This window comes from Erithacus rubecula (assembly GCF_903797595.1).
Source record: "Erithacus rubecula genome assembly, chromosome: 17".
Taxonomy (NCBI): Eukaryota; Metazoa; Chordata; class Aves; order Passeriformes; family Muscicapidae; genus Erithacus; species Erithacus rubecula.
Genome location: NC_136669.1, coordinates 5,383,193 through 5,410,533, shown reverse-complemented (window position 1 = coordinate 5,410,533; position 27,341 = coordinate 5,383,193). Strand labels below are relative to the sequence as shown.

The following is a 27,341-nucleotide window of genomic DNA, read 5'->3' as shown; positions in this document are numbered from 1 at the left end:
TACAAGGTTACCCATTATCCATCCATGCCATGGTTTTCATCCCTCCCTTGCCTGGGAGAGGGCAGTGATGTCCTTGTGCTGCAGCCTTGGCTCCAGCACAGAGGGGTTAATCTGCTCTCACTCCCCACCTCTTTAAATACGAGTCATAAATGTGATTGTTTGCTTGCTTTTATTACAAGAGCTGTAGCTCTCCTGGAGAAAATACACCTTGCACCAATACACTGGAGTTTTCCAAAGGGAAGTTTAAGTTTCCTTCAGCAAACATAACGGTCACAGGCTTTAAATCTTATGATGTGGGCAATAAGCTGTTATTGGCCACAGCCAAAATAATAGCCAAAAGATATTATTACCAGAGCATAAAAGCAAAATACAAGGCCTCACAGCCCAGAGCCTGCAGCTCCAAACCATAGATGTAACATAACTAACATACACAGATGTAATTCTTTGTATAGCTGCCATAAATACATGGTACATACCTATGGAACTTGCATGCCCACATAAATAAATATATATATGTGTGTGTATTTGAAGTGGCCACAAATGGCATTGGAGAAAAACAAGTCTCTGTTTTTCATTACCACCTGTAATTCCACCTGGGCCCATTACTACTTTCACTGAAGTAATGAATAAAGTAATAATTCTCCCTAAAAGCTGTGTGGTCACCAGCCTCACACATCAATGGAGCACTGGGAACGAGCATTAGGAGTGGTCAGATCCAGGTAGAAGAGCTGAATTTTTCCTCTCTACCCCAGATTCAGAAGAAAAATAGCAGTTTTAGGAGATTCCCATTTATTTTCGTGCTGTAAGCCAGAACAAACTGGAGCTGGGATGGGGCTGCAAGCATCTGGAGGTGCTTGTGAAGCCAGCACTCTGCATGAATTGAAAACTTGGCTTTGTGTCCCTGAATAAATCAAAAATAGTTTTTCCACAGGGACTAAGTGACCTCCCTGCTCCCTTCCTAACTCTGTGTGTTTTATCTGATGGGCTTCAAGAGATTTCCTCCGATTATTGTGAACGACTCTGGAGACACATTCAAAGGATCCTGAGTGCCTTAAAACCTCTCCCTGTGAAGGCAGCCCCTGGAGAAACCGCAGGGAGCAGATGTAAATCTTGGGAGGGTTTATAGCAGCTCCTCCAACATCTGTAATTCCTGTATCAGCAAACACTTTACACATCGCTCTGGGATGCAGAGGAGGGAGAGTTATTTCAGAAAACAACAACTTAACATCTACAGCTCTATATGGCAGAGAAAAAAAAAAAAAGTAATCCCAAATAGCTTTCCTAATTCAGGCTGTATTAAAATGTATATATATTAACTTACAGCATTTCACTCTCATGGTAATTTTCTACTGGCTGGCCATGGACAAACTCTCAGTCACGTCCAGATCGTGCTATGATGACTGCTGAAATAGTTAAATTTTCCTGCTGGCTCTCTTCTAGTGGTTTTCCTTCCTAAAAGAGGAAAATGACTGCCCTGTTCTGGATTAAAGGAGGTGAGTGGGTCAAGAGCAGAGTTTTATTGGGTGGTAAGAGAGGCAGCAGAAATGGGATAAAAAATGAGGGAGAAGGAGGAGGTTTTGGTGCATGTTGGCATTTTGATAGCACACTCAATTCTGGCCAGACTAAACCCTCAGCCTGCTTTGGTTGCAGTGGGATGATGGGTTTGCAGCCTATTTTACAAACCCCAAATGTATTTTGATAAAAAGTGCCACAGCAATGAAAGGAATCGATACAGCAGTGCCTCTGTGTGTGTGTTTTATATTAAGACTTAGTTGATGACTTCTCATCATTTGAAAGAAATGTTCAGCCTCAGTGCTTGAAATTATCCAGCTGCAGCATTTTCTACTCAATCCAATCTCCAGTTAATTTGATCCTTCATTTATCTTGAACAAAGCCTCCTAATAAAAACATTTGTATTACAAATGATACACTTGATCAATGGGATTGCTTTAGGCAAGTATTTGATAATTTGAACACTAGCTATAAAAAGTTCTCATTTAATCAATGTGGCTGGCCAAAATTTGGAGGGAGAGAAAGCCCCAAACCTGCACATCACTGAAGAGCCAGATTATAATTACATATCAGGTTATTTAGATGTTCTTACCAACATTATTGTTAGAATTGGCCAGTGTAATTGGTGTGATATTAGCCTTAATTATTTTTGGTAACACAATTAATTATTTAGTTCACTCAAAGTGACAAGAATGGAATGAATCAAAATAAGGAGCTGGCTGGGCTGGGAACTATTAATTTTCTTTCAATCCCATGATTCCTCCAGTCAAATCAATGAGATAAATAGGCAGATGGAAAAAGCCAGTGGACATTTCCATTGAACAGGAAGAGCATCCAGGTCCCAGGTAAGTCAGGGGATGATATTGGGCCCTTCACAGGGCCTGGGAAGTTTCCCTTGGCATCATTCAGGTCTGGATGATGACTTTTCAAACCTTCAAGATCTTCAAGGTCACAGGCTGCTCTGCTAAGGGGAGTGTGTTCCCCCCAGGCTTGTGTCCAAAGGAGGAAACATTATCCCTTGGCAGCCAAAGTGAATTTCTGCTTTATTGCATCTCTTGCTATCCTTGGATGCTTTGAGAAGAAATCACATTGCTTGGAATGTTAGCCTGTGTTTATTTGCATTAACAGTGGTATTAATCAACATTCTCCTCTGTTCTCCACAGATGGTTCAGGGATGCCTTTGGAAAGCAAAGACAAATTCCAGGTCAGGGTTCCTGTTGCTGTACATTATCATATGTGGAAAGTGAAATTATTCCTCTCCTTGCCCAGCTTTGTGCATCAACACTGAAAAACTTCCCACAGCTCCCCCATCCCTCCTGCACACTGTCTGAGGAGCTTTACTTTGACACAGCCACCAGCAGGTATATCATTGAAAAAGTTCAGAAGGGCTAAAAAAAACATCCACATTGTACATCAGACTATTTCACTTTGTTTCTTCAGCCCTTTTAAATCAGCATTTTTAGGACTTCATTTGAAGTAGGAGACAGGAAGGAGCAGTGAGGACTCTCTGCTGTCACATCATGCACGGGGTTGTACAACACAACAGCCTCAAATCTCTTTCAATCCATCACTTATTTCCCTCTAGAAACCTTTTTTTTTCCCCCTCCTTTCTGAATTGTCTTTGACTGTTATTTATTTATTTGGTTAGTTGACTTCAAGGGACATTTCTCCTGGCTGGATAAAGACGTTTCACAAACAAATGCAGGGGAACATTTGTGATGAGGCTGCGGAGGCAGCGGGTTCCCCTGGGCAGGTAAAGCTTTGTGTCACTCAGCTCTGCTCCATCAGGGAGCAGCATTTTTCACAGCTGCTCCACCAACAGGGCCTGAGGACCAAAGCAAGAGGAATTAAAGGGCTGCTCGAGGTTCTGTGGGGCTCTAAGGGCTCCCCTGGGGAGGATAAAAAAGAATTAGAAAGGGTTTTATTGACATGGGTTTGTTGCCTGTGCTTTGATACACACGCAGAGAGTAATTGTAAGTGTGGGGAGGAGAGCTCTCCACAGCTGAAACTATCATTTATACCCTGTGGAGAGCTAAAAAACTCTCAGTGAAGAACATGGGTAGGCACGACTGCCCAAGGCCCAAACAAGGGGTACTAAACAGGCAGAAAGGATTTACAGAGCAGAATAGATAACATTGCTCCATTTCAAAGGGCTCCGTGGCTCCTGCAGCACCCCAAAACACCGAGAGGGAAAGACACCACCATCAGCAAAACTGAAAAAAAAACCAAAACAAGACACTTCTGGGCAAGGGGAGAGGCATCAGCTCAGCATCTGGAGGGGAGAGCATCTGCTGAGAGACACCTCAACACTCACTTGGAGTGAGAAATCATCACTCTGGCTGCAATTCCTCACGAGCCAGACACACCAAGTGAATGGAATCCACACAAATGAGGTCGTTAGCATAACTGAATACGCTCTTCATTCCTTCAAGAATGAAAAATATGAGTAATTCCCTGGCAAGGCCCAATTACAGCCTGCCAGCACTAGCACATGGGTTATATCTATTATGAAATAATAAGATAACATTAATAAGATTCCCAGAAAGGACATTAGACAGCTAATCTCACGACTGTGTACAACTAGTCTAACTATTCAGGCTGTCTCCAGCCTGCATGGCTCTACACTCTCCAGGTCTTTCTTGCCATTTTCACTGGGAAAAGTTCGGGTCTACCAGCTTTTAAGCAGGTTCTGAGTGGGAAGCAGGGCGAGTGCTCTGGGAGTGCTGACAAACACTGGGTAGCTGCTCTTTTTCCAGGAGTTTCTGTAACAGCCATAAACGTGAGAGGTACAGCAAACAATCACAATCAGTCCTGTGAAATGTCCCTGCAGACAGAGCCATGCTGGCAGCTGTATTTTGGGTCGTTAACCTGAGCTCACAGGCACAGCTCAGACTCGTGCTGGCAGAGCTTCCAGCCCCTCGCTGGACATCACCTGAATAATCTTCCCCATTTCCTTGTGTCCTGATGCTGCATGCAGAACACCCAGAGCTGTTTCACGGGTGTGTCAGCACAGGCAAGAAACTGGGTTTCATCTTTTTGGATGAACATCATCACCCCACCTTCCTGAGACACCCACTGAGCTAAGTTTAAAAGAGAAAGAATGGACAATAAGACATACATGGAGCTGAGCATAACAACACACATGGCTCAGGAGCCTGCTAAGGCAGGAGGCAGCCGAGATTTCCATCAGTGTAATTCGGCGAGATGCATCTGAGGCTCTCGCAAGGAGCATCCAGCTCCCCAGGACCAAGGACACGCCAATAGCAGCAGCCGGAGCCCGGTTTGGCAGGTGGCTCAATTGGCTCCGCAGCCTCCTGGCCCCGCTCGGGAAGGGGAGACGCCGAGTCTCAGCACAGAGGGCTCTAATGAGGATTAATAAGGCGTGTGAAGACGCTCTGTAATTGTCCGCCCGGCTGTTTCCTTTGCACCTTATGCTGCCGTTTACGCTCGTGCAAAGTGGCTGTAAAACGCCCCAGGTTTGATTCAATAGAACTCTGCAGATTTCTTGCACAGGTGTAAATTGCTCTGTGAGGTTCAGGGCTCTGTCTAAATGCAAACTAATGTGATCATCTCTGTTGCCTCTTTTTTTATTTTTTATTTTTTTCCTTCTGTAAACTCCTCTGCAGCCAATTGAACATTTTAGTGCCTAATAAACTACAAAACATCAGGTATTTCGTGCGTGAACTTACGTCCCAGGAATAGAATTTGCAGCGCTGGCCTCAAGGAGAGCTGGAGCTGCATGGAGATGCCAGGGCTGGACCACCAGCACCGCAGCCCTGTGTGCTGGCTGCTGCCCACAGCCGTGGAACACTCACATCATAAACCTCAGGGGCTGGTGCACAGTGACAGCGAGCCTGAACCCAGCAGAAGCCATGAAAAATGAGCTAACGACATAATCCGGGAGGGAACGGGCAAAAAAACAATGCCTGACCTTGTTCAGACATAGGAAAAAACAACTGCAGAACGACAGCAGCTGTAAAATGAGCCTGAACTAAACTGTGTGAGGGAATAACCCTTAAGAGGTGGAAGGCTTTGATAGACGCACTCCTACAGGTAGCTTCAATCCCTGGCAGCTGCAAGGCTTCGGTAATGAATGTCAGACTGCTGGGCAGCTGTGAGGGGAATAAACAGCTATTTGCCTTCAGTGGAAGTAGCATCAGTTTGACATATGACATTCAAATGATAGGAGTTTAAAAGAGTGGTTAAAGCACTGCTGTTTGATTTGGAACCTTGGGCCCGGAGCGGCATCGCCGCCGTTTACCTTGGCTCTGTGGGGGATTGAGTCACTGAGCTTAAAATGAAGATCAAAGTGTTTCTGCAAGTTCAGCCCAAAGTGTGTCGTGTGTCCAGCTGCTAGAGAACGTGTGCTGGAGTCATGGGAGGGGTAAAGATGGGTCTTCCCCCTGCTCTGCTGTGGCCTTTGGCTTGGGTGATGGCTGCTGCAGGACTGAGGAGACACAAGGTGGGAGATGAAATTTTGGGGGATGGGATGAGAAAATCCCATCCCCACAGGGTTATCCCCACCTGGTCCTTCCACAGCACCCCATTTTCCTGCCACCCTCCTTCTTCTCCACATTGGTGGGTTCCTCTTCAAGGCTCTTTGCATTTTGCCTTGCAGGACACCAGCCTGCCCTGCACCATTCTCCTGCTCATTTTAGAGAAACAAGCATTACCAAAACTTACCTGCCTGTTTTAGGAGCCCCTGTTAGGCCCTTGTTCCATCAGCCTGTCAGCTAACCATCAGCACTCATAACCCTTTGATAACCTCCCTGCAGAAGTGCTTTGCCTTGCAATCTTCACACTGAAACAAGAGCTCAGGACCAAAGTTGCTGGAGGAAAAAATCACTGCTTCCTGACCTTTGGGCAGACTCTGTGGGCTGATTATCTCATCGATTTTAACCGAATTGAGCATTCAATACGGGTGTCTGGAGGCCTGTCTCTCCTCAGCAGCAGGTACAGTACAGCACCAGCAGCAGTAATACAGACAACCTCTATGTAATCCAGGGTAAGGGTCAGGAATTCTTGTAAATTGTGGCACACATGATTAGTCCACCTGGCTCTGGCCCCACAGGGGCACACAGGGAGTCCAGGCCATGGTGAGAGCACTTCAGAGAGGGAGCACCCTGTGAAATGGGTGCTCTCACTTGGAAGGAGCCAAAACAACTGAAGCAGAAATGAGAAACCAGATTGGAGTGATGCCACTTGAGGGGGGACTGTCCTTCCAGAAGGAGCTGGTGCTGAGCTGCAGCCTGTTAGCTCTGGGAAGCAGCACTGTGCTACAGGAGGATATGCAGAGCAGAGTTCATGCTGAGAGCCCTATAGTACTCCTGCATGATTTTTAGGGGGAGTGGAGGACTTGCTTCAAGCTGTCAGCAGCTGGAATATATTAGGGGAGCTCCTGAAACACTCTGCTTTAGTTTCCTAAAGAAAAACCCATTTGCTAACTCTGGGACCTTGCTGGAATCTGAATCAAAGCATGGCACAAGGTGGACACACATCAAATTTCACTATTGGCTAAGTGGAAATTTTTAAAAAAATCATAGGAGCAGGTAAACTGAGGCACAGGGGTGTAGAAGAGCACAGTTCCTTTTCCCTAGATATGGTGGAGTGGTGCTTGCTTGTCACTTCTGGAAATCAGACCAGAAAAGACTGACACCAAACATCTTCCAAACTGCTGCTCAGACTGGAATAAACCCAAGAAACAGCATCCCAGGTACTGAACCTGCTGGAAAACTCAGTGTCCAAGCATTTCCCCACTGCAAGATCTCACCCAAACCACTCCCCAAAGCCAAATCAGCTGGCAAATCTCCCTCAGGACACTTGGGAACCCATACAGGCATGTGCTTCCTGCTCTTAAGCACAAAATTCAGCAAAACAAAGATGAGATGTGACAGAAATTTGCAGAAGCCTGCCAGGTACCAGGGATGAGGCAGAGCTGTGTCCATCTCTGCAGCTACAGCAGCACTCCCAGCCCAGCTCTGCTCCACCACTCCCCTGGCACAGGGTGCAGCAGATGAAGATGGCTTTGAACAGACATGAGAGGGGCTGAAACCCTCTGACACCTCCAAGTGAACTGTATATTTCCAAAATGTTAAGCAGCTTTGTGAGAGAGATTATCCTGAAGGATGTTTTCCCTTAGTGTTGACATTTCTGTGTGAGTGATTAATTCCAACACAGGCACGGGGTGAGGAGGCAAAACCCTTTTCTCACTGCCACCAGGCAAGCTCTGGCCTTTGCCCCAGCAAGGCCATTAACTCATCCCTGTGACACTGCAGGTGACTTTGTCACCCTCATCCTCTTGGTCACTCGAGGCACAGACCTGAGGATTTTCCATGCCCTTTTTTTATGATGGCACAGGCACTTCTCAGCTGTTTGTCCTCCAGGGGTCTGACTGCCTGTACATTTAGTCCACGTGCTGTCACAAACATCCTGCCTTGACATTGGAAAAGAGGACAGCAGCAGCTGAAAACAAAGATGGATTGTCACTTTGGGACACTGGGAGCAGAAGGGAGCTGCAGTGCTGCAGGTGACCAGGACAGAAGGGCAAGTCATGGCTGCCTGAGCTTCTGGGAATTTTCTAACCCTCTCACCCAGCTCACTGATGACTCTCTAGAGAAGCAGCCTCACTCCTCCCCTACACTTCCAGTCAAGGGTGTCTTTCACTGAGAAATTTAATTTGCTGCAGAAATGTTATATCCCTTTTGAGGTTTACTACTCAATTCCTAAAAAATACAGAAAATAAGTATGAAAAGAATATATAATAATATAGGTATAATCTAGCTACCTCTAAATAAAAGAATATAAAAGAAATATAAAAACTGCTATGTAGTGAATAAAGTTCTTTTTGCAATAGGAATCACTTCACACCCTCGATGACTCTGCTCAGCCATTCCTTTTGGGCTGTTGCATCTTCAACTCTGCACCTCCAAGAGCAGCTCTTAGGATTTATGGTACCCACAGGGATGCATCCAGGATAAAAAGAGTTTTCATCACCTGGCCAAAGGCTTATGGAGATCTACAGATGGAGTTAATGTATGGAGAAGGCACAGCAGCAGAGACTGGCAACAACTGGGTACAGAAAAGGCAAGAGAATGTTCTATTGCAGTTAGAATTCCATCAGCAGTTTTTGAAGGAATAATATAAAATTCTAGTCTGTACAAAAATTATGAAGTTTAGCAAGATTTTGAAGCTCTCAATAGGCAAAGGCACCTTTCTTCCAGACAGGATTGCCCAGGACATCTGAAGGCTCTTGGTGCTGCACCCTGCATAATTATTAATTTAGTTAAATTGGTCTTACAGTGGCCTAATATAAATCAGACTGAAAAGTGTCTGATAGCAGCATGGATGGTGCCTGTGTTGACAACCCCTCCATGGCAGGTGGCTGCATGCCCATGATAAAATAAGCAAACAGCCAGGAAACACATGTGGGATACTTTTCTCCTTCTCTGAAAAGCTCCAGTTCTTAGGGGTAACTGCTTCTCTCTGGGCTCCTCCAGTAAACTTATCTGCACTTAGAATCACACAAAAGCCATCTAAAATCATACCAAAATCTCAATAAATCAGCATCAGAAAATCTGCTGCAGGCATTCAGTCCTGTAAGGACGTGACAATTTTAACACTTGTCAGGGTCACAGCACAGAGCTGAGGGAACAGCTCTGGACAACTCTGCATTCCCAGGAGAAAAAAACCAGAAGACACAGAGAGTCACCCAGCAGGCAGTGGGAACAGGAGCAACGGCAGCATTACTTAACTATGTGCAATTTGCTCTCCCATCTTGATTTAAATTACACTGCCAGAAGAGACTGACAGTGTCTGGAATCAAATTGCTTAGAAAAGTGCCTCTTCAGAGAGAGAGAAAAAAATGCCCAAATAACTCGAGTGCAAATGGTCTTTGCAAAATGTCTATTGTGATTGGGGACAGCAGGACCTGGGGCTCATGTTCATTAGGATAATGCTCATGTAATTGTGCTGGGCCAAACCCCCATGAAATGGGGGGGGCTGCCCCTCTGACATTCCTATAGCACACACATTAACCTGGTCTCCTCTCAAGAGCTGGAGGAGGCACCATTAAATAAGAATCTCTTGCTCTGTTCCTGCTTCCTTCACTTCTTCAGATCAGCCTGGGCTCTGGGGACCATCTTCAGGACAATGGGCTGCTTTGGCTGCATAAAACCTTTTGAGTCCAGGACCAGTGGGATCTTGAGCAGGAGGAAAAAAACAATGGAACAGCCACATCAGCTGGGAGAAAGGACAGACAGGACAACAGGAGCCCTACAGCTCACACACATCCCAGCTACCACTTGTTTTCAATGCATTTCCCAGCTCACAGGTGTACTTACAGCAGGACCATCTCTATTGCTCATGCAAAGCAGCCACCAGCAGGTGTTTAATAGCCCATAGTTCTTGGATAAACTGGTTGGTGAGTTCTGGCTATTACAAAGAGCTCAGTGCACTGCTCAAGGGAAGGGCAGCCAAACCCCACCCAGGGTGCTGCAGCTAAATGGGGGCATGCAGTGCCATTTTGTTTAATGCAGACATGTGTCAGTACTAAGGGCAGCTAGATAATGGGAACTGGAGGAACAATAAGCTCTCCAGGAAGAGCAAAACTGAAATTACTGCTCAGACCAAGTAGCAAAGCAAAAGCATCCTCAACATGAAATGTTTCCATGGGGACTCTCATTCACCCCCATATCTCAGGTAAGCTTTGTTTCAGGAAATTTAAGCAACATGGCTTGGAGCCCAGTGTGCCATCAGTAGAGCAGTGAGAGGAGGCTGCAGCTTCCATAGACATGTTCCTAAGGGATGTTCCAGCATGAAATTTTCCTTCCCACTCTGATCTAATGTACATGACACCTTCTGTAGAAAAAAGGGCTGAAAGAGCCCCATAAACCTATGGGCACCAATAATACAATACATATTTAACTTGTCTCCTTTTAATTAAAGGCAGTTATAAAAAGAATCAATTTTATGGATTGCAGAGGACTAGAAAAATGTCATTAGACTTGGGGGAGGGTGGATAGGTCACTGCATTGTTAATGGACTATTACAGTCTTTCACCTCCAGGTTACTAGTTGAGCTGCAATCTGAATCTGCAGAGATTCCAGCTGAGCACCCGTGCCAAGCAGTAATTTAATAATGACTTTTCTGTTTCTTACAACAAACGTCCTTTGAGTGACTTGTTGCCCCCTCTGCTCTGATTTCCCAAGCTCTCCTCACCAAGAGAATGTAATAATGGCCCAGCCTTTTGCAGCAGTGAGTGCAGGGAGCTGGGTCAGGCTGAAAACACTGTGGTGCTGCCTGCCTGAGGCACAGGAGCTGCCATGCTCTCAGCAGGGCTGGACTGACACATCATTTCCAACAGCTCCTGCATTTATTTCATATCAAACACTCCCACCCTGCAAAGCCCATCCCATCAGTACTGTATGCAGCATTCACTGGCATCCTGGGCAAAAACAAAGCCTGGTGGGATCCTGCATAGCCCAAAAAGGGAGAGGGTCACCAATTCAAACTTAACCCAGATTGTGCTTGCTTGAGAATTGCTACCCTTTAGGGACTTCCTTTAGGGCCCATTAGAAGTGAATTTTGGTGTCTTGGGATGTCCCACAGAGAACAGCCATGATTGTGTTGCAAAACACAGCTTTGGCATGGGCTGGGGATATTCTTTTCCTGCTCTCTTGTACCAGGGTCTTCCTAAACTGGGTCAAACAGTGCACTGTGGGGGAGAGCACCCCACAATTTAGGTGCACCCAAAGATAGGCAAAGGACTTCAGGGATTTCAGCCTAAACATCCCACCAACATTAAATATGCTTCTGTAGAGGCTTTCTAAAAAAAGCATAAGTAACTTGTGAACCCCTTAAAATTAACTGAGAAGACTTAAACAGTTATTCCTATGGAACAGCAGGACCACCTCAGAGGGAGCAAGGGGCAGAGAATGACACACATCACCCCAATCCTCACCGGTGTGTCTTTGCAGGGTCTGAATGAGAAGTTCTGCAACAGGACAACCACAGCCACTTTCACAACGAGCAGAGCAAATCTCATTCCTATGCAGTTCCTGGGGCCAGCCCCAAATGGCAGGAAGGTGTAGGGGTCAATATCCTTTTTGTTCTCTTTACTGAACCTGATTAAAACAAAACAAAACAAAACAATCCAACTAGTTAGCAAGAACCACTCTGTTCCAGGATGTGTCAGCTTCCAAATCTGAAGTGATGAGGGGTCTGGGAAGGGAAAAGCTTTTTGTGCTTCTGTGCATATTAGAAGCTGAGTCCCTTATTTCTGTCTCAATAGATATGTTATGCCTCTGCTTTCATCCTACTGCTCAGATTTGGTTGTGCAAATCCAGGTGCATTGGGTGTCTTGGGAATACCTGAAATACGCTAATGGATTTCAGAACTACTCTTTTCTCAGAACTCCCTCTCAGCTCCAGAACTGAAGCCAGATTTCAAACCCTAAACCACACAGGTCTACAGCTCCACAGCTTCCCTGTAGATCAAAGGACTGAGTGAACACAAAGATGTTCTCCCCCTGCGTGACTAAAGGCAGGGCTGCTTTTGAGACATGCCAGCCCCATTCCTTGCCTCATCATGAAAAACAGGGAAGAACAATCAGCTTCACAGAGAAATTTGCCACTGAGCATTTTCAGTAATACTTCTTAGTGATCAGTTGGTTTTCATGTCACAAAGCTTTTCATTCCCAGTGCATGAGGTAGAAACCTCAGCCATGCTAAGTCAGAAGTGAAGTATCTCACTACTGAGACATCAGCACATCCCTCTGATGAACTCCCAGCAAGGCAAGTCAGCCCTAAAGAGCTCCTGACCAGCTACCCATACCCAGTTTGACAACTGGAATAAGGATGTGACTACTGGAGCAACTGCTGTAGCCTGACCCATTGCTAGAGTACTCCCATTTGGGTGTTTCCTTCTGACTCCAACACAAGTGACCACAGGCTCCACAGGTGCTTCTGCCTGATACCACTACCATGTTTTGTCTCAAAGGTCACCACATCCCTACACCAGGATTAGTTTCCAGCAGTTTCCAGCTCCTGGTTCTGCTCTCTCTGGATGAAGCCTCAGTGTCTTGGTGGTCACCTGAAGACTACCAGGTTCATGATATCCCAGGTTTGCCTTGGGCTATTGCCTCATTTTGCAGGGTCTGACAGAGCTCCTAAGCAAAGATTGCTTCATAACTTGAGTTAAAAATTGAGTTTTATTTCCTACCCATCTTTGCCCTTCCACTGCTGATTTGCAGGGCACTGTGCCAGTCACCCAATGGCTCTTGCTTTAATATCTGGCCATAAACCCCTCAGTGTTACAGCTGCTGGGAGCTGCTCTCACTGTTGCTCCCTTCAATGCAGTTAATTAAATTCCATGCACAGTTTATGGATGTAGATCATAAAACTCCCCTCACGGTAATGCTGGGACTAGATGTCAGACAATGATAAATGCCTAATTTAAATGTTATAATCACACATTCCCCACTTTTGCTGCCATTCCCACTCCCAGGGCTGAGGTTGGGCAGGCAGCAATTCCCCCACGTGACCCTCACCTCTCAGGCCTGAACTCGTCGGGCTCTGGCCAGTGCTGGGGGTCACGGTGCAGCACGAAGGCCGGGATCAGCACCACCATTCCTGCTGGAATGGTCACCCCACCCATCTCCACAGTCCTCTTGCAGACCCTCTCGAGCCGGCCCCCGGCGGGGTAGAGCCGGAGGGATTCGTTCACCACCATATCCAAGTACTCCATCTCAGTGATGGCATTGTACGTGGGAGCAGCCTGCAGAGGAACGGGAGCACTGAGAACACAGCACTGAACTGCCACCCCCACACCCCCAGTGCTTCCAGGGAAGGGGGAATCACAGTGCCAGCACCTCTGCCACCTGTCTGCAGCCTGGGTTTCCAAGCCCAGCATCTTCCCAGCCTCCTTCACCTTGTTGGGCAGGTGTGTATCGACCTCGTCCTGCAGTCGCTGCTGCACGTCAGGGTGGGTGGCCAGGTTGTAGGCTATGTAGCTGAGGGTGGAGCTGGTGGTCTCATAACCAGCAAAGACAAAGATAAGAGCCTGGGCCAGAATCTCCTCATCACTTAATGCTGAAAAAAGGCATAGAAGCACATACAAGAAGCTGAAAATTACAGTAATTAACCCGTGGTAATTCAGGATCCCAGTCATCAGTGTAGGTAATGATACTCCTAGCTATGTAACAGCTGGTAAAGGAAACATCCAGCTTATCCTCTGGTACCACAAGGGGTGCAGGTTGCAGTGCAGTGTGTCCTACAAACACTCTGTCCTGGCACCTCAGAAGTTTAAGATCATCATTGAGTTGACAGACCAGGACTATGCCTTGGCTGAGCCTTTATCTTCTTACAGTTTACCTGGGATAGGAAACAGAGATGAGCTCACAGGTGAGCAAGGTACACACAGCATATGTACTCTGTGTGCTTTTTGATCTACAGCCAACATTACTGGCCTTCAGAGACAACAAAGTAAGAAATGGGGATAAGGAGATACTCACTCTTTTTGTTCTTTGCACAAACACACCTCAGAAATTATCCCAGGAAATGAGATATAATAAAAGCATGGCTGACCTGTGATAAATGTCATTACGGCCCCACTACTGAGACCTTGAATCTTTCATGGGATTAATGACTAGAACCCTCTCCCTACTTCCCTTTTTAAATGGATAAGGAACTACTGCTCTCTGCTGAGAGGAGGACACATCTCACAATGTACCTTTGTCCAAGTTGGTCTCAGCAGACTTGGAGCCATCAAGTGAGTTCTGCGATTCAATCATGAGCTGCAGGAAATCCACCCGCTCCTGGGGAGAAACAGAGGCAGAGAAGATGTGGGTGGGGAGGAGGCAAACCTTGTCCAGCACAAGTCCTTGGCTGAGACACCTGCTCTACTCACTGCTCATGGCTTCAATAAATGATGAGCTCTGGACTACAGACCCTCCAGGAACACAGATACTTTCTCCACTAGGACACCCAGGCAGGGCATGGTTCTGGTTTTTATTGGGTTTGGAGAGCTTGGAGAGCAGGTGACACATTACAGCTTCTGAAGATGCCACCAGGCTCTTCCTGCACTCAGGACTTTTCCTGAAGACAAGAGGTTACCTAGGCTGAACTCACTGTGCTGCTGCCCTTTCCCCGTTCCTTCTTTAGTTTTGTGAAGACATTCTTGAAGAACTCCATGACATCTGAGGGTAACAGAGTCACCTTCATCCTTTCCAGCACAGGGGTAACAAAGGGGAACAACACTAAAAGGAAAGAACAGACCAACACTCAAGTTCAAAGGTGCCCCGAGAAAATCAAAACTGGAACAAAGCATAGAAAGGAGCAATACATCTGGACCCTGACCCCTTTTATTGCCTCCATCTCTTTTTACCTAACCATGGCTGGGATGCAACAGCACTTGAGAACTTCCTCCCCATGTTACTTTTTGACCACAATACCACTCTAAGTGCAGCTCTCTGTGATAGAGCAGCTTTCCACCATATCTGCAAACAAGTCTCTCCTCATAGCAGGATGCTGCTGAGATCCACCTGGGCTGTACAAATCCTGGCTGTGCTTTACTTGGGGAAATATTTCTACAGATCTGAGACTGTAAATCCAATCCTGCAAAGTGATCAGCATCTCCCATATGACAAAAAGGGCTCAAAGCTACTAAGGGAGCTACCAGAAAAAGCAGCACCTTTGACATCGATTCAGGGCTGTATGAGATGAGGTTTGTCATACCTAAGAGTAAGAATACAGGACTTAGGAAACTGAATTGGAGAAATTTCTTAATGTTGGTGACAAAGGGATCATTGGGGTTGTTCATGGAGTCAACATTGACACTGAAAGAAGTGCTGGTCACCACATCCATGCTGTAAGCTCCAAAAACGCTGAGTGGAGAAGAACAGATAGTGAATGAGATGAACCTAACCACAGCAGTAAATAAGAGCTCATCTAGGAACAATCCTTGTGAGAGGAATCTCTCTTCATGCTCAGTCCTAACATAGTAGGTCTGTCCTTATCTAGCAGTAGCCATAATTTTATTTTTGAAGTTTGGCCCTTGTATTCATTTCCCCAATTTTTCTTAGCTTCAAGAATCTAAGTTGTAGTTGGAAAGCACTGAATTGCAGTCTAGAGTAACAACTATATTCTGATTTTCATCTGTAACATGACACCCAAAATATCACATCTTGTGCAGCTTCTAAAAAAACTCTGGGAAATGCTTCCTACCTCAAAATGCATCTGCAGTAAAATGAAATGGGGAAAGGGCACAGCTCTCCCATTTGAGCAGAGCAGAGCACAGCAAGCCCATTGCTGAGGAACATGCCATGCTCACAACTCTGTGGACATTTTGTGGACTACTGCTTCCATAGCTGACAAGGGATTATGCTGCAGTGTGGAAAATGAACATCTCTATGAACAGCCCCTTCCCCACACTGAATACAAACCCTTTCCTGTCCCACACAGTTACTCACTCCTTTGCAGTCACGAACTCATCATTAGCCACTTTCTTCTCAATGTTTTGCACTAGTTTTTCACCATAGTGATTAATGATATGGAACATCTGAAATGCAAACCAAAGCAGAAAGTACTGTTGACTCTTTCCCTGCCACCAAACAAGGCTGGGCAACACTGCCCTCTGCCACTTGCCACATCTTGCTTGGGGAGGAAGGGAAAGCAAAGGGAAGACCTCATTTTCCAGGTCTCAGACATTGCTTTCTCTCATCTTAACAACCTGTCCAGAGAGCTCATCTAACTAGGACTGAGCAAGGCTCTCCTCCAAAAATCCACACACAGCTCCTACTCCAGATGGGAGCAAACATGGGTCCTGGGCACATGGAAAATGGACAATCCTGGTGTGAGTGATGTGTTTAACAGGATGGACATACAGGTCACAGGGCCAACAGCCTCAGCTTGCAATGCCTCATGTGCTGTTTCACCCCCAGCCTGTTCTCCTGACTCCCTCCCCAGGATGGCAGACACATTGCTGAATGGTACCAACAAATGCAGGTGCTCATGGATGTGGTCCTGGCAAACAGGGTGACTTCCCTATTTGAGGGGAAGGTCTGCACTCAGAAACAGCTCAGTTCTCCTCCAGCTATGGATGCCAAGTACCAGTGGCCTGTGCTTTACCTCCTTCAGCTTCCCACTGGTGAAGGTTGGAGACAGCACTGTACGAATCCTTTTCCACTGCTCATCTTCAGCCACGTTGAGGGCTGACCCCAGGAGCCCGTTCAGACGGAAGTTCTGCACAGGTGGACAGGAAACAGGTGAAGGTTTACAGCCCCCTTCCACGTGACAGAAATACAAAGAAAAACCTTCCATGGAGAGTTGACTCAGCCCCTGAAGTCATGTTAGCTCTACCTCAACCAGCAAACAACAGAAATGGAAACAGAAGTGCAAGAGCCACAAATGTCATCAGCCCCTAGGGCACATCCAGGCTGATGGCCCAGTGTCCCAGTCAGAGTGGTCCCTACACCTCTCTAGCAGAGTTTTGATGGTGGTACCATCAATAAACTGGAGCACATCACACAGCAAGTACTTGCTGAAGGGCTCAGAGAAGAACTAAAACCAAGAAGAAACTCATTCTTTCTTGCTGCATGTGCCCTTATTGAACAGAAAAATGTGGAACTAGGTACTTACCCGGCGATTAGTAAAAATATCATAGCAGTCTTTCACCAGGATGTTTTTGATGAGGATGGGGTCCAAAACAGCCAGCACAGGCTGCCTGCCATCATAAAACCTAAGCCAAGAGAAATCCACAGTCAGTCCATCCTTCATGGTCAGCTGGAGCAAAAGCAGCCTGCTCTGTCCATGGCCAGAGCCACGGCACAAAGGGTTTGGGCCCTCTGACAAAACAGCTGGAAGGATAAGGCTGAAACTTGCTTATTATGCAGTAAAAGAGGAGAAAGGGAATGAAAGCTACAAACTTGGGCAACATGAGCATTTCTAGCAATTGTCTGTGGTACTGAAGAGTTGCCAAAGCTGTGTGGGTTTAGATAAAGACAGCTTTTTGCCACTATGCTGATCCCCTGCACTTGGGCTGTCTGAGCTGTTTCTAGTACTGATGGCTGGAGACAAGAAATCCACACCAAACAATCCACCTGTGGAGGAAAGAGATTTTCTGCCTGGCCTACAAGGCACTGAGAGGTGTAAAACTAATCTGTCTCCTCCATTTTCCAATCAACAGAGACAGAAAAACTTAAAAGTCATGGTGTGGGCTAAAGGGCAGGGAGCCCTGAGCCACAGCTGAGGGAAGCTGCCATCTTCAAGAAGCTTGTGAACATTTAATCTTCCAAAAAAAAAAAAAAAAAATGCACCAGGCTTCATGAAGCCTCCCAGGATTTTTTTGCAGAGCAATTTGGTTTAGGTTTGAGAGGTTCTCAGTAAAGCATGATAAGAGGGCCTGCACAAAACAAGCACTGTGCAGGGAGCAGGGAGGCAGGTTGAAAGGTAGCTTGTGCCCCAGCTCTGGGAGAAGCAGAGAGCAAGATGAAAAACATTGTGGCAGCCTGCAGCTTGCTTTCTGCTCCAGACACACAGAAGAGCAGCTTCAAAGGCAGGAGGCTCAGTTTGACACCAAGCAGTGGAGGTGATTTTCAAAGCTTATGCAAAGAAATGACCCCACAAACTGGCCATCACCATCCCAGCCCCACACCACACTGAAATCCCAGCAGGAGAAAAGCCTTGGAGAGATGGGTGGAGACCTTCCCAGTGGTAAAACTTGATTTTCACAGGCTCTCACTGCTGAAGAACATAACATCAATGTAACTTTTCCCATTCTAATCTGAGGCTGTGGAGCACCCCAAACTGGTAGTTTTGTTCTGCAGAAACTTACCCCCAGATTTTTCCATACTTTTCAAAGCATTTCTGATCAAAATTGTGGACTCCCTGGAAAAGAAGAAAGGAGAGATGAACAGTTTGTCAGTGAAAAGTGATCAAAGCAGGCCACAGCTGGCAGCTGTGCATCCCATGGCCCCATTTTAAGTGGCAGAGGTTGAGGGTGGGAGGTTCATGGTCCTCTTAAGCATCAAGCAGATGCTTAGGGGAAATTTGCATTAGAGAGAAAAAAGATAGCAGAGAGTTGAAAAAAAGGGAAAAGGTACTTTCAACTTCCACCAGCCAACCTGATCTAAAAATGTAATGAAGACAAGGTATGACAGAGTACAAAGTTTTGGTGAGCAGAGTTAGGAGGCAGAACTGGATCCCAGGGTGTCCTTTCACCTTCAGCTCAACAAGTCAGAGCTGCTGCTGCCTTGTCCTCATATGATCTTCCTCTGCAGTTACTGAACTGAACACAGATTTTTACTTAGTTTCCATTAGGGCTTTAACTGCTATTATATGTAATGGTGAAACTTACAGGACACATAAGGCTCCCTAAACCAGTAGTAAGAGGCAACATGCATGATGTAAACTCTTGTTTACAAGCTATTGCCTTGTTATTTAATGAGGTTTGGTAGCTTGATAATGTTTGAGTTTTATTTAAAAATGTATTTGTCTGGCTTAGTCTCAGGCTGGTCCAAGAGTAAGTGGCTGGATGAAGCATTTCTGGGACTAATTCAGGCTCTTCATGTTGATGATAAAAAAGGCAAAGAAATATGCAGTTCCCAGAAAACAGCAGTCTTAGGAATCTCTGCAATACTTTCTTTTTTGTTTCCAACAGAATTTCAACTGCTTGAGAGCAGGTAGAAACACAGGGAGAAACTAAAAATTTGAATTGCAAAGTAGTTTTAAAATACAGCACACCTCATTCAGGTCAGCCTGAACTTTTATGCTCTCCATGTGACCAAAGAGCTTCCTACCTAAAAGCATAATTTTCATGACTGAATCAAGAGTTGCCCAAAGAGTGGGGAAAACAGCACCAGCCACAAGAAGGATCTAAGGCACTAGAGAGCAGCAGCTGCTGGTACTCACATGCTGGTACTCCAGGAAAGTTCCCACAAATGGCAGAGGCCGTGGGCCAGGAATGCCCAGCTTCTTGAAGGTCCGGTAGGGCCATATCCCATAGCTGCCAAGCAGAGAGCATGTGAAAAGCACTTAGGCAATGAAAAGAGAAGATACTTCTTCCTGAGCACGGGGATCTGCTTAAATAACTGGTTTCTGTCACTCAGGGAAAGCTGAAATTCTGGCCCAGCAGCAGCCCTGCTGAGGATACTCTGTTCAATAAACGCAGGATCACTTGGGGTAGATTCTGATGGAAGACAAGGGCTGAAAGGAGCTGCAGCCCAGCCTGAACAAACCAGTGCACCTGGGTACCTCAGGGCTTTACTCAGGGCCTTATTTAGTTCCCAGCTTAAACCAGTGTGGCTCAGGTGAGATCTCAGAGTGACTGAGTTCTGAAGCTGGGGCCTGCCCTTGTGTTTGTCTTTGCAAAGACCTCCTGCGATGCTCAGGTGGCACGGCAGGGACATAAATTACCACAGCAAAATTAAGTTTTTGCCTGTATAGCTCGCTACAGCTCCCCTGAGCCACATAAGCCCAAGTTCGGCCAACAGAACTACTTAATCGGGGGGTTCTGCGGGCAGCAGCTCCGGCATCGCCCTGCGCTGCTCCCAGCCGGCACAGCCCAAGGACGCCACGGCCGCTGCTGTCTTTAAACACCCGGAAGTTTAAGTTTCCTTCTTGGGAAAAACTAAAAAAAAACCCAAAAAACCAAGGATTTCCTTTAATTTCCCTCCCCGCCCAGCCCAGCTCGCTCCTTCCCGCCGGCAGCGCGCGGCCCCCGGGTGGTTTCAGCGCTAATTCACTCGAACCCCGCTGACACCGGGCCCTTCTCCTGCCCGCACGGGACCCGCACGGGACCGGCCTGTACTTACAGGGCCACGAGGCACAGGCAGGCGATGAGGAGCAGCCAGGTGACGGGGGACAGGCTGGGCAGGAGCTGCATGGTGCCCACTGTCCGCCCGCTTCTGCCGCGCCCCGAACCCGGCTCTGAACCCGGCCCCGAACCCGGCCCGTGCCCGCCATGACGTGGGGAGGCGGCGCTTCCCCGCCCGCTCGGTGCCTCAGGGCCGGGCCCCAGCGCGTCCCCCGGGCTCGGCGCTCCGCTGGGGCTGGATTGCTGAGAGGGCGGCAGCGCCCCGAGCTCCTCGTGCCGCCCCTGCAGGGACAGGGAGCGGCTCCTGTGTCCCGTCTGTCCCGGCTCCGAGGTGTCTGTGCAGACGCGCCTTCCCTTGTGCCTCCTCTCACACCCACCTCCATGGGGCGCGCCTGTAGCTCCTGTTTAGGGTCGGGGAGGGAAGGGGCTGGAGGAGACCAAACACCTGCCCAGGCTGAAAGGGGCTCATGGCTCTCAGGCTGATCCTCTGAAGGATCAGCAGCATAACTTATAGTCGCATATTTGCCGATGGAGCTTCTGCCTGGTTCGGTGACCTGCCGGCCCGAGGGAGCCCCAGGGCCGGGCCGTGAGGGCAGAAGGTGCCGCATCCCCTCAGCACCGGTTCTCTCTACACCCAGGGCGCACAAGATAATGACATTTGGCTTTAGGCAGCTCAGTTTCCTTCTCAGACACGGACACGGGGCTGGCTGCTTTCTGTCACAGAAATGGGAAATGCATTACGGGTGTGGGGACACAGTGGAGCCTCTGGCCAGTTGGGTGTGTGTGGGGATGGGTCAGGACATGGTGTCCTTGGAAGGGCCACCAATCTCTTCCTCCGTCCAGCCCAGTCCTGTCCCCTTTTCTGTGTTCCCTGAAGACACCAATAAACCCACACAGACTCAGGTGCACATCACACTCACCTGCATCAGACATTTCTCCCCTGCCTTTGGCATGCTCAGCCTGGAGGAAACCCAAGTGCTTCTGCAATTACCACTCAGATCTCATGCAGTGGGTTTTGCCTCTGCCCAGACATTTCTTTTGCCTCATAAAACACATGCAGAGTGTGCTGAGCTGCCAGTGGGTTCAGCAGTCACCTCCACACTTAGGTGGAAGAGCTGAGCAGCAGCATTGCCAGTTTTGATGGGTCAGTGTCTCAGACATCTCCAGCATTGCACAGCCACGATGTGCTCGATGATTCACATAATCACTGGCTGGCAGTAATCAATTAACCATTTTATGGAGGTACCTGATTCCTGCTTCTCCAGGCTGCGCTGAAGAGCTGAGCTGTAGCAGCGTGCTGTGACATCGACTTTATTCTCCATTTTATGGCATCTGCCCCGTTTAAGACACCTTGAAGCAGCTGTACTCAGGGAGTTATCCTTTCTCCTGCATCCAAAGGCTGGTTCTTCTCCTTGACAGGTCCCATACCAGAAGGACATAAAGAACAGCAGTGAGAGGCAGGAGGAAAAACTAAGTCCTGGAGTAGTAACTCCCAGGCTGAGATTAGCTGCATTTCTTCCCTCACACAAACCCTTTGATTTTCCAATAACTTTTAAGAGCTGTTGTGATTTCTCAGTGGGAAGAGAGTTTGTGGTTCAGTATTTTCTCCTCTCTCACACAGAAACTGAAGCAAAGACTTCAGAGGAGAACAAGGATGTTAGCTCACCCCCAGAATATATAAATAAACTGTGCTGTATCTTTGCATACAAAGAAATTACTAATTTTTCTGAAAGAGGTTTGAGTGAGAACAATTTACTGATTTAGAGGTATTGTTCCCTGTGTGGCTGGTGAACCTCTGCAAACTCCTTATTTATCTGACTATTGGTTTGGTTTTTTTGCAGGTCTCTTGAAGTGCTGTGTCTGTCCAGATCCCTAGATTTGAGAAAACCATAGTTGATAAAATGTCCACCTCCCAGTCCAAATTGCTGCCTTGACTCAGAGCTGCAGGTGGGGCCATTCTGAACACTCACTGTCAGATAATTTTATACAAATCACATGTATTAAAGTGATGCTTTTATCCTTATACAGCCCTTTAGACCAAATGTGGTGATATATTGTGTACTTACTGAGACTATTTTTCTAATGTGAATATCACTGAAATGGCACCCAGGAGGAATAAAGCAGAGGGAAAGGCTCTCCAGATCATTTTTCTGGCAACATTTAAAGGGGTTTAGCATTGTGGGCAAGCAAATTGCTCAACAGGGCTGCAGGTGAGGGGCTGCTGTGGCATCTCAGCACTGTGTCTAAGAGAATGGAAGAAAATTGCCCAGGTTTGGGCTACACAACTCTTGCTGTCCAAGGCTGGTGATCCAGCAAAAACATCTTGGTATGTTTTGTGGCATGAAAGGGGGAGCGAGGAGTGCTCCCCACATGCTAAAACAAGTGAAAAACAGCAGCAGCAGAAGCAGCCTGCAAGTTGACATCAATGCTTCTTCTAATTCACCTCTTTCATAAAACTGTCACTTCCCCACCATCCCCTCCCATTTTGGGTAATGACTTATTAATAGGAGATGTCTTCAAGAGAGCTGCTAAACCCTTCTGGTAGGAGCCTCATCAATGCCAGTGACCTCTCTGATGTGCATGGTGATATATTAGAAGGCAGAGCTGGTTCACAGCCCCTGTGATGTTTCCAGGGTTAGAGACCTGTACCTAGAAAGGACCCAGAGTGGTCCAGAAGGAATGTCCTCCTCTGGGTCATGAGCACATGTGGCCTCAGCCTCTCTGACATTGCCCTTCTTACTGACACCAACACACTGCCACTGCTTTCCCCATTAATAACAAATCCCAGGGGCTCTAAAAAGGCTTGCTGGAGCCCTGGTGATGTACACAGTGCTATTAAAAGACTATTTATTCTTATGCCCTGGGGAGAGGAGGAGTAGCTGAGTGTGACCCTCTTCCCCCATGGCAGGGTGTCCTGTGGGGTCCTGGGCAGCTCTGAAGCCCTGGCCCTGCCCTCCCACGCTCATGCTCTGCCCACCACTGATCCCTCACACTGCAGTGGTTCCTGGCATGTTTGTTCTTGCTGTGCACCCCGGCAACAATCCCAGTTCAATATTAACTCACACATTATCTACCACTCCTCTTTGCAGTGGCAGAGTGATTTCCTGCACTGGGTACTCTTCCTGTGTTTTTATCAGCCACCTCAGAGCTCTTCTGCTGTACCCTGCACTCCTATGAGCTGGGAGGGAGCAGGCAGCCAAGGAACTGAGGTATGTGGGGATTCAAAAGCCAAAATGGGACAATGCAACTGGAAGAGCAGTGACTGAACTGATGGGGCACAGAGGATGACATTAAACTTCATGCAGAACTTCAGTTTCTAAAAACTCTGAGAGAGACAGAAACAAAAATTTTATCTAGAGGGTCCTCCCTGAAGGAGAGGGGATGTACTACTGTCTGCTTGGTGGGACTGAACGAGGCCAAGGGAAGAGAAGCCCTGCAGGAGTGCAGAGCACTGGTGGAAGGCCATCCCCAGGAGAGGAACGTTCCCCTGCATCTCAGGCTCTCTGTTAGAGAGAATGAGACATTTCCTTGCAAATAAGATAATGCTTATTATCTTATTTGCAAGATAATGTCTCCTTAGCTGCTGTGTTACAGACCCAAAGGTTTTCCTTTCTTCCATATACTATGGGAAAACTCATATTGTAACACACACATCTTTCTAACAGCCATAGCAAAATGCCAGCCCCATTAATAACCAGGCTTTTATTCACTGACTGTCCTATCTTTAACAATTCTCGTATTTTCCTCTCATCCCACAAACGGCATCATGAGCTGTTTATTCCTGGCTCTTCCTTACAAACCTTGCTCTCAAATGAGCCTCTTGAAAGGACTAAATGGGAAAGCACCAGATGTGTGACATCCTCAAAGAGCTCCAGCAGCCGGATGGACCAAGGGCTGGCACCAGCTTTGCCTTCCCTCTCACCAAGCCCAAAACCACACAGCACTTCATGCCTGGGTATTTCTGAGACCTCTGCAGAGCAAAAAGACCATGTTGCTCCTTTCAACCAGTGATGCTGCTGAATGCTCCTGAAGCATCGACAGCTGAAACCCATCTCCCTTTCATTCCTCTATAATTTCTGAGCGAGGATGGAAAAATTATAAGCCACAGCCAGTGTTAAAAGTATAAAACCAATTCTGAAAAGCACAGCGGGGACAGTGCTGTGTGCACTCCCTGCTCATGCTCGGACACCAGCTCCTCCAAGGACAGCTTCTCCTTTGCCTGTCTCACATTGTACCAGAGAATCACTCTGGCTTTTCAGACCTCCCAGCTGGTAGCTCAGTCTCACTGCATGAAGCAGCCAGTGCTTTCCAGAAAGTGTCATTGCACCACTTGCAGTGACCTCAATTTCTGCTGAGCCACTTCCAAACCACAAGTCAAGCCAGAAAAAGACAAAAATCATGACATGACCCTGAAGCCATCATCTCCAAAGACATGACATGCAGCCCTTTCTACCACCATCCCCTCACCTCCAAACCCACCCTATCTCACGAGGACACACATTAGAAACAACCCAGTGTTCTGGAATCTTTTTGGGAGCCTATTCAGGCAGACCAGCACTCAGAGCCACATTGCTGCCCAAGGACAGAGTTTGGCTCATTGTTTGTCTCCAGTGCCTGGGCTCCGGATGTTTTTCTGGACATGTTCTGGGTATGCACTCAGGGCAGGGATGAAGCTGTTTGGCTCTTGAGTCACTTGGCATTGTGGACTCCCTATCAGCAGCTGCTGGATGTGAGCCATCCCCAACATGTTCAAGCACAGTCCTTGAGAATCCAAGCAGGTATGGCTGGAGGCTTAGCATGCAACCCCACAGGATTTCTCTATTGCAGCTAAAGCCAAGCATTTGTCTGGTTGGATTAACCCTTGCTGGCTTTGTGAAATGGGCTTCATTGAAAACAAGCATCTTTTTCTCATCTTTTAATTTTTTCTGTGTGTGGAGACAGCTATGGATCAATGAAAGTGTCCTCATTGATCACTCTAGATGTTTTTTGCTGGACAGATGATTGAAATGCTGCATCCTTCCTCTGCCAGTCCTCCCCACGGTGGGGGATAAAACATTTCTGAATTTCCATCAGGCTCTGTGGGGTTTAATCCCAGAGGATACAATCGCCCAACGGATTAAGTCAGTCTCAAATACATCTGAAAATTGACCCTTGTTTATCCAAAATTTCCCAGTTTAGCTTCTTTGATGACTCCCATTGTCCTGCTCCTCTCCTGCCCCCCACCTCTGGGGTGTTCATACCAATCAGATGTGCTTGTACATACAGAAAAAGTAACTCAAGATTGAAAAGTTTGTATTTACAAGTTGAGCCTTGTACTGTTGGAATTAGACTCTAATTAGGTCAGTCCTGTTCCCCTGGTAGGGTAAGAATGATAGTGCTGGAAAACAGACAATTTATAAAGACCCAAAAATAACTCATCCTGCTGTTTTGTAAGAAAGATGTGTTTTCTTTGCCCTGTGCTGAGGACATTGCAGTCAAGGCCACTTGGGCACACTGATAGCAGCCACACAGGCTGAGGCTTGGTCCCACAGGCAAAGCTGGTCTGTGCCTCAGTTCCCTCCTACCACAGGTGGGATATTCATCCTTCCCAATTTGGCAGGGCTGTGGTGAGGTCACCTGTGTTTGTCAGGCATTTTGTCACTCTTGGCATGAGGCCCCAGACTATATTACACAGGTTATTTCCCCCAACTTGCCTTTTAGCCTTATCTACAGCCTTTGTGAAGGCCACAAAGGGCACAAACTCAGATTAAGGAGGCTCAGGGTACAGAACTAGTCCTTGGCTTTGCCCCAACTGGTTTTCTAGGATGTGTTATCAGCATAAAGGGTGCACAGAACCCTTGGAAGTTGCACAAAGCAGGGAATTCCTTTTGAGTGATGCTGTGGGTGTTGGTCCCTTCTTCCTCTGAACACATTTTTGTCATGCAACCATGGTTTGCAGCTTTCTTGTTCCTCCACAGGCAGGTGCTGCTCCTCTGATTCCTCAAGACTTCATGGGTTTCATCACTGCTGACAAATTTGCCTTGTAAAGCCTCAAAGAATGACTTCACAGATCAGCCTGGTCTGATTTAGGATTATCCTAACTCGTTAACAAATGGTGATGAACGTTGCCAATTGCCTGCTTAATGAAGGTTTCTAGCAGGCTGGGAAGTCAGTGGCCACATCGCCTTGGCTTGGAGCAACGTGCCCAGCATTTCTAAGTAAACAAGACAGCAAAGCTAAAGAACTCCTGGAGCACACTGGAAGTGAACAAAACCCAACAAGAACATGTGTTCAATAAAGTTCCTTTTGATTTTGTGGGAAATGCAGGTTTGAAATGACAATAATTAGTGAGGCAAGAGGAGGAGAGGAAAAAAAAAAAAAAAAAAAGAGGTAGGCTTACAAAAGAAAAAAAAACAGAAAAGAAAAGGAGCAAGGAGAAAAATAAATAAGCCTGGAGCAAAAACGCAGAGGGAAAAAGAGGGAACAAAAGAGACAAATAGCAGGAAAAGGATCAGTAATGAAAGCCCAGATTACTTGATTCAGTCAAGCCACTGCTTGTGCTGTTCAGGGCAGGGCAGGAAGCCAATCTGTTTTCTCTGGTATTGTTTAGGCTAGGAATACCATGGCAGGTTTCCCATCCACTCCCGTGTTTATGTCCGTGCTCCAATCCCAGCCACAAAAACGTGTTGGGGGGGAAACACATCCCAAGAAAAGTGAGGGCTGGAAGCTGGAGGATGATAGACTTTGAAGCCAAATGGCCTCAAAAAAGCACTTCTGCACCTTATGGCAATTTTGCAGGATAATGTCTCGTTCACAAAATGCTGTGGCGGGAGGATTTTCATCTTCAAAATGGGTACAGTGATACCTCTGGGTTATTACAAGCTCCCAGCTGCAAAGGGCTGCCTGTATTTATACAACACTGCATTATTTATAATATCCTCTTCAGGAGCAGGAGAATATGAGTTCTTTCCTTCACAGTTTGACAATTTTTTTTTTTTTTCTTCCCTTCTTCCACTTGGAAAAAATTGATTTCTTGCCCTCAT

The 27,341-nt window shown here is 46.9% G+C and overlaps 1 protein-coding gene across 1 annotated transcript; it reads right to left on the bottom strand.

Moving 5' to 3' along the window:
* Positions 1-8,581: 8,581 nt before the first annotated feature.
* On the bottom strand, positions 8,582-20,503 carry LOC306809248 (cytochrome P450 3A12-like). Its single transcript, XM_079320568.1, has 13 exons — positions 20,318-20,503; positions 19,416-19,509; positions 18,340-18,392; positions 17,145-17,244; positions 16,635-16,748; positions 15,977-16,065; positions 15,243-15,391; positions 14,637-14,764; positions 14,239-14,323; positions 13,438-13,598; positions 13,058-13,284; positions 11,471-11,633; positions 8,582-9,710 (listed from the first exon to the last, which is right to left on the bottom strand). The coding sequence occupies exons 1-13, from the start codon at positions 20,386-20,388 to the stop codon at positions 9,615-9,617; spliced, it is 1,530 nt and encodes a 509-aa protein (XP_079176694.1). The 5' UTR covers positions 20,389-20,503; the 3' UTR covers positions 8,582-9,614.
* Positions 20,504-27,341: the final 6,838 nt, after the last annotated feature.

Excerpts from the sequence above, each read along its gene's own strand:
- LOC306809248 (XM_079320568.1), bottom strand. The coding sequence starts at position 20,388 with ATGCAGCTCCTGCCCAGCCTGTCCCCCGTCACCTGGCTGCTCCTCATC. Across the intron at positions 19,510-20,317 it reads TGCCTGTGCCTCGTGGCCCT|CTATGGGATATGGCCCTACC; the intron begins GTAAGTACAGGC and ends TCTGCTTGGCAG. Across the intron at positions 16,749-17,144 it reads ATATTTTTACTAATCGCCGG|AACTTCCGTCTGAACGGGCT; the intron begins GTAAGTACCTAG and ends CCACCTGTGCAG.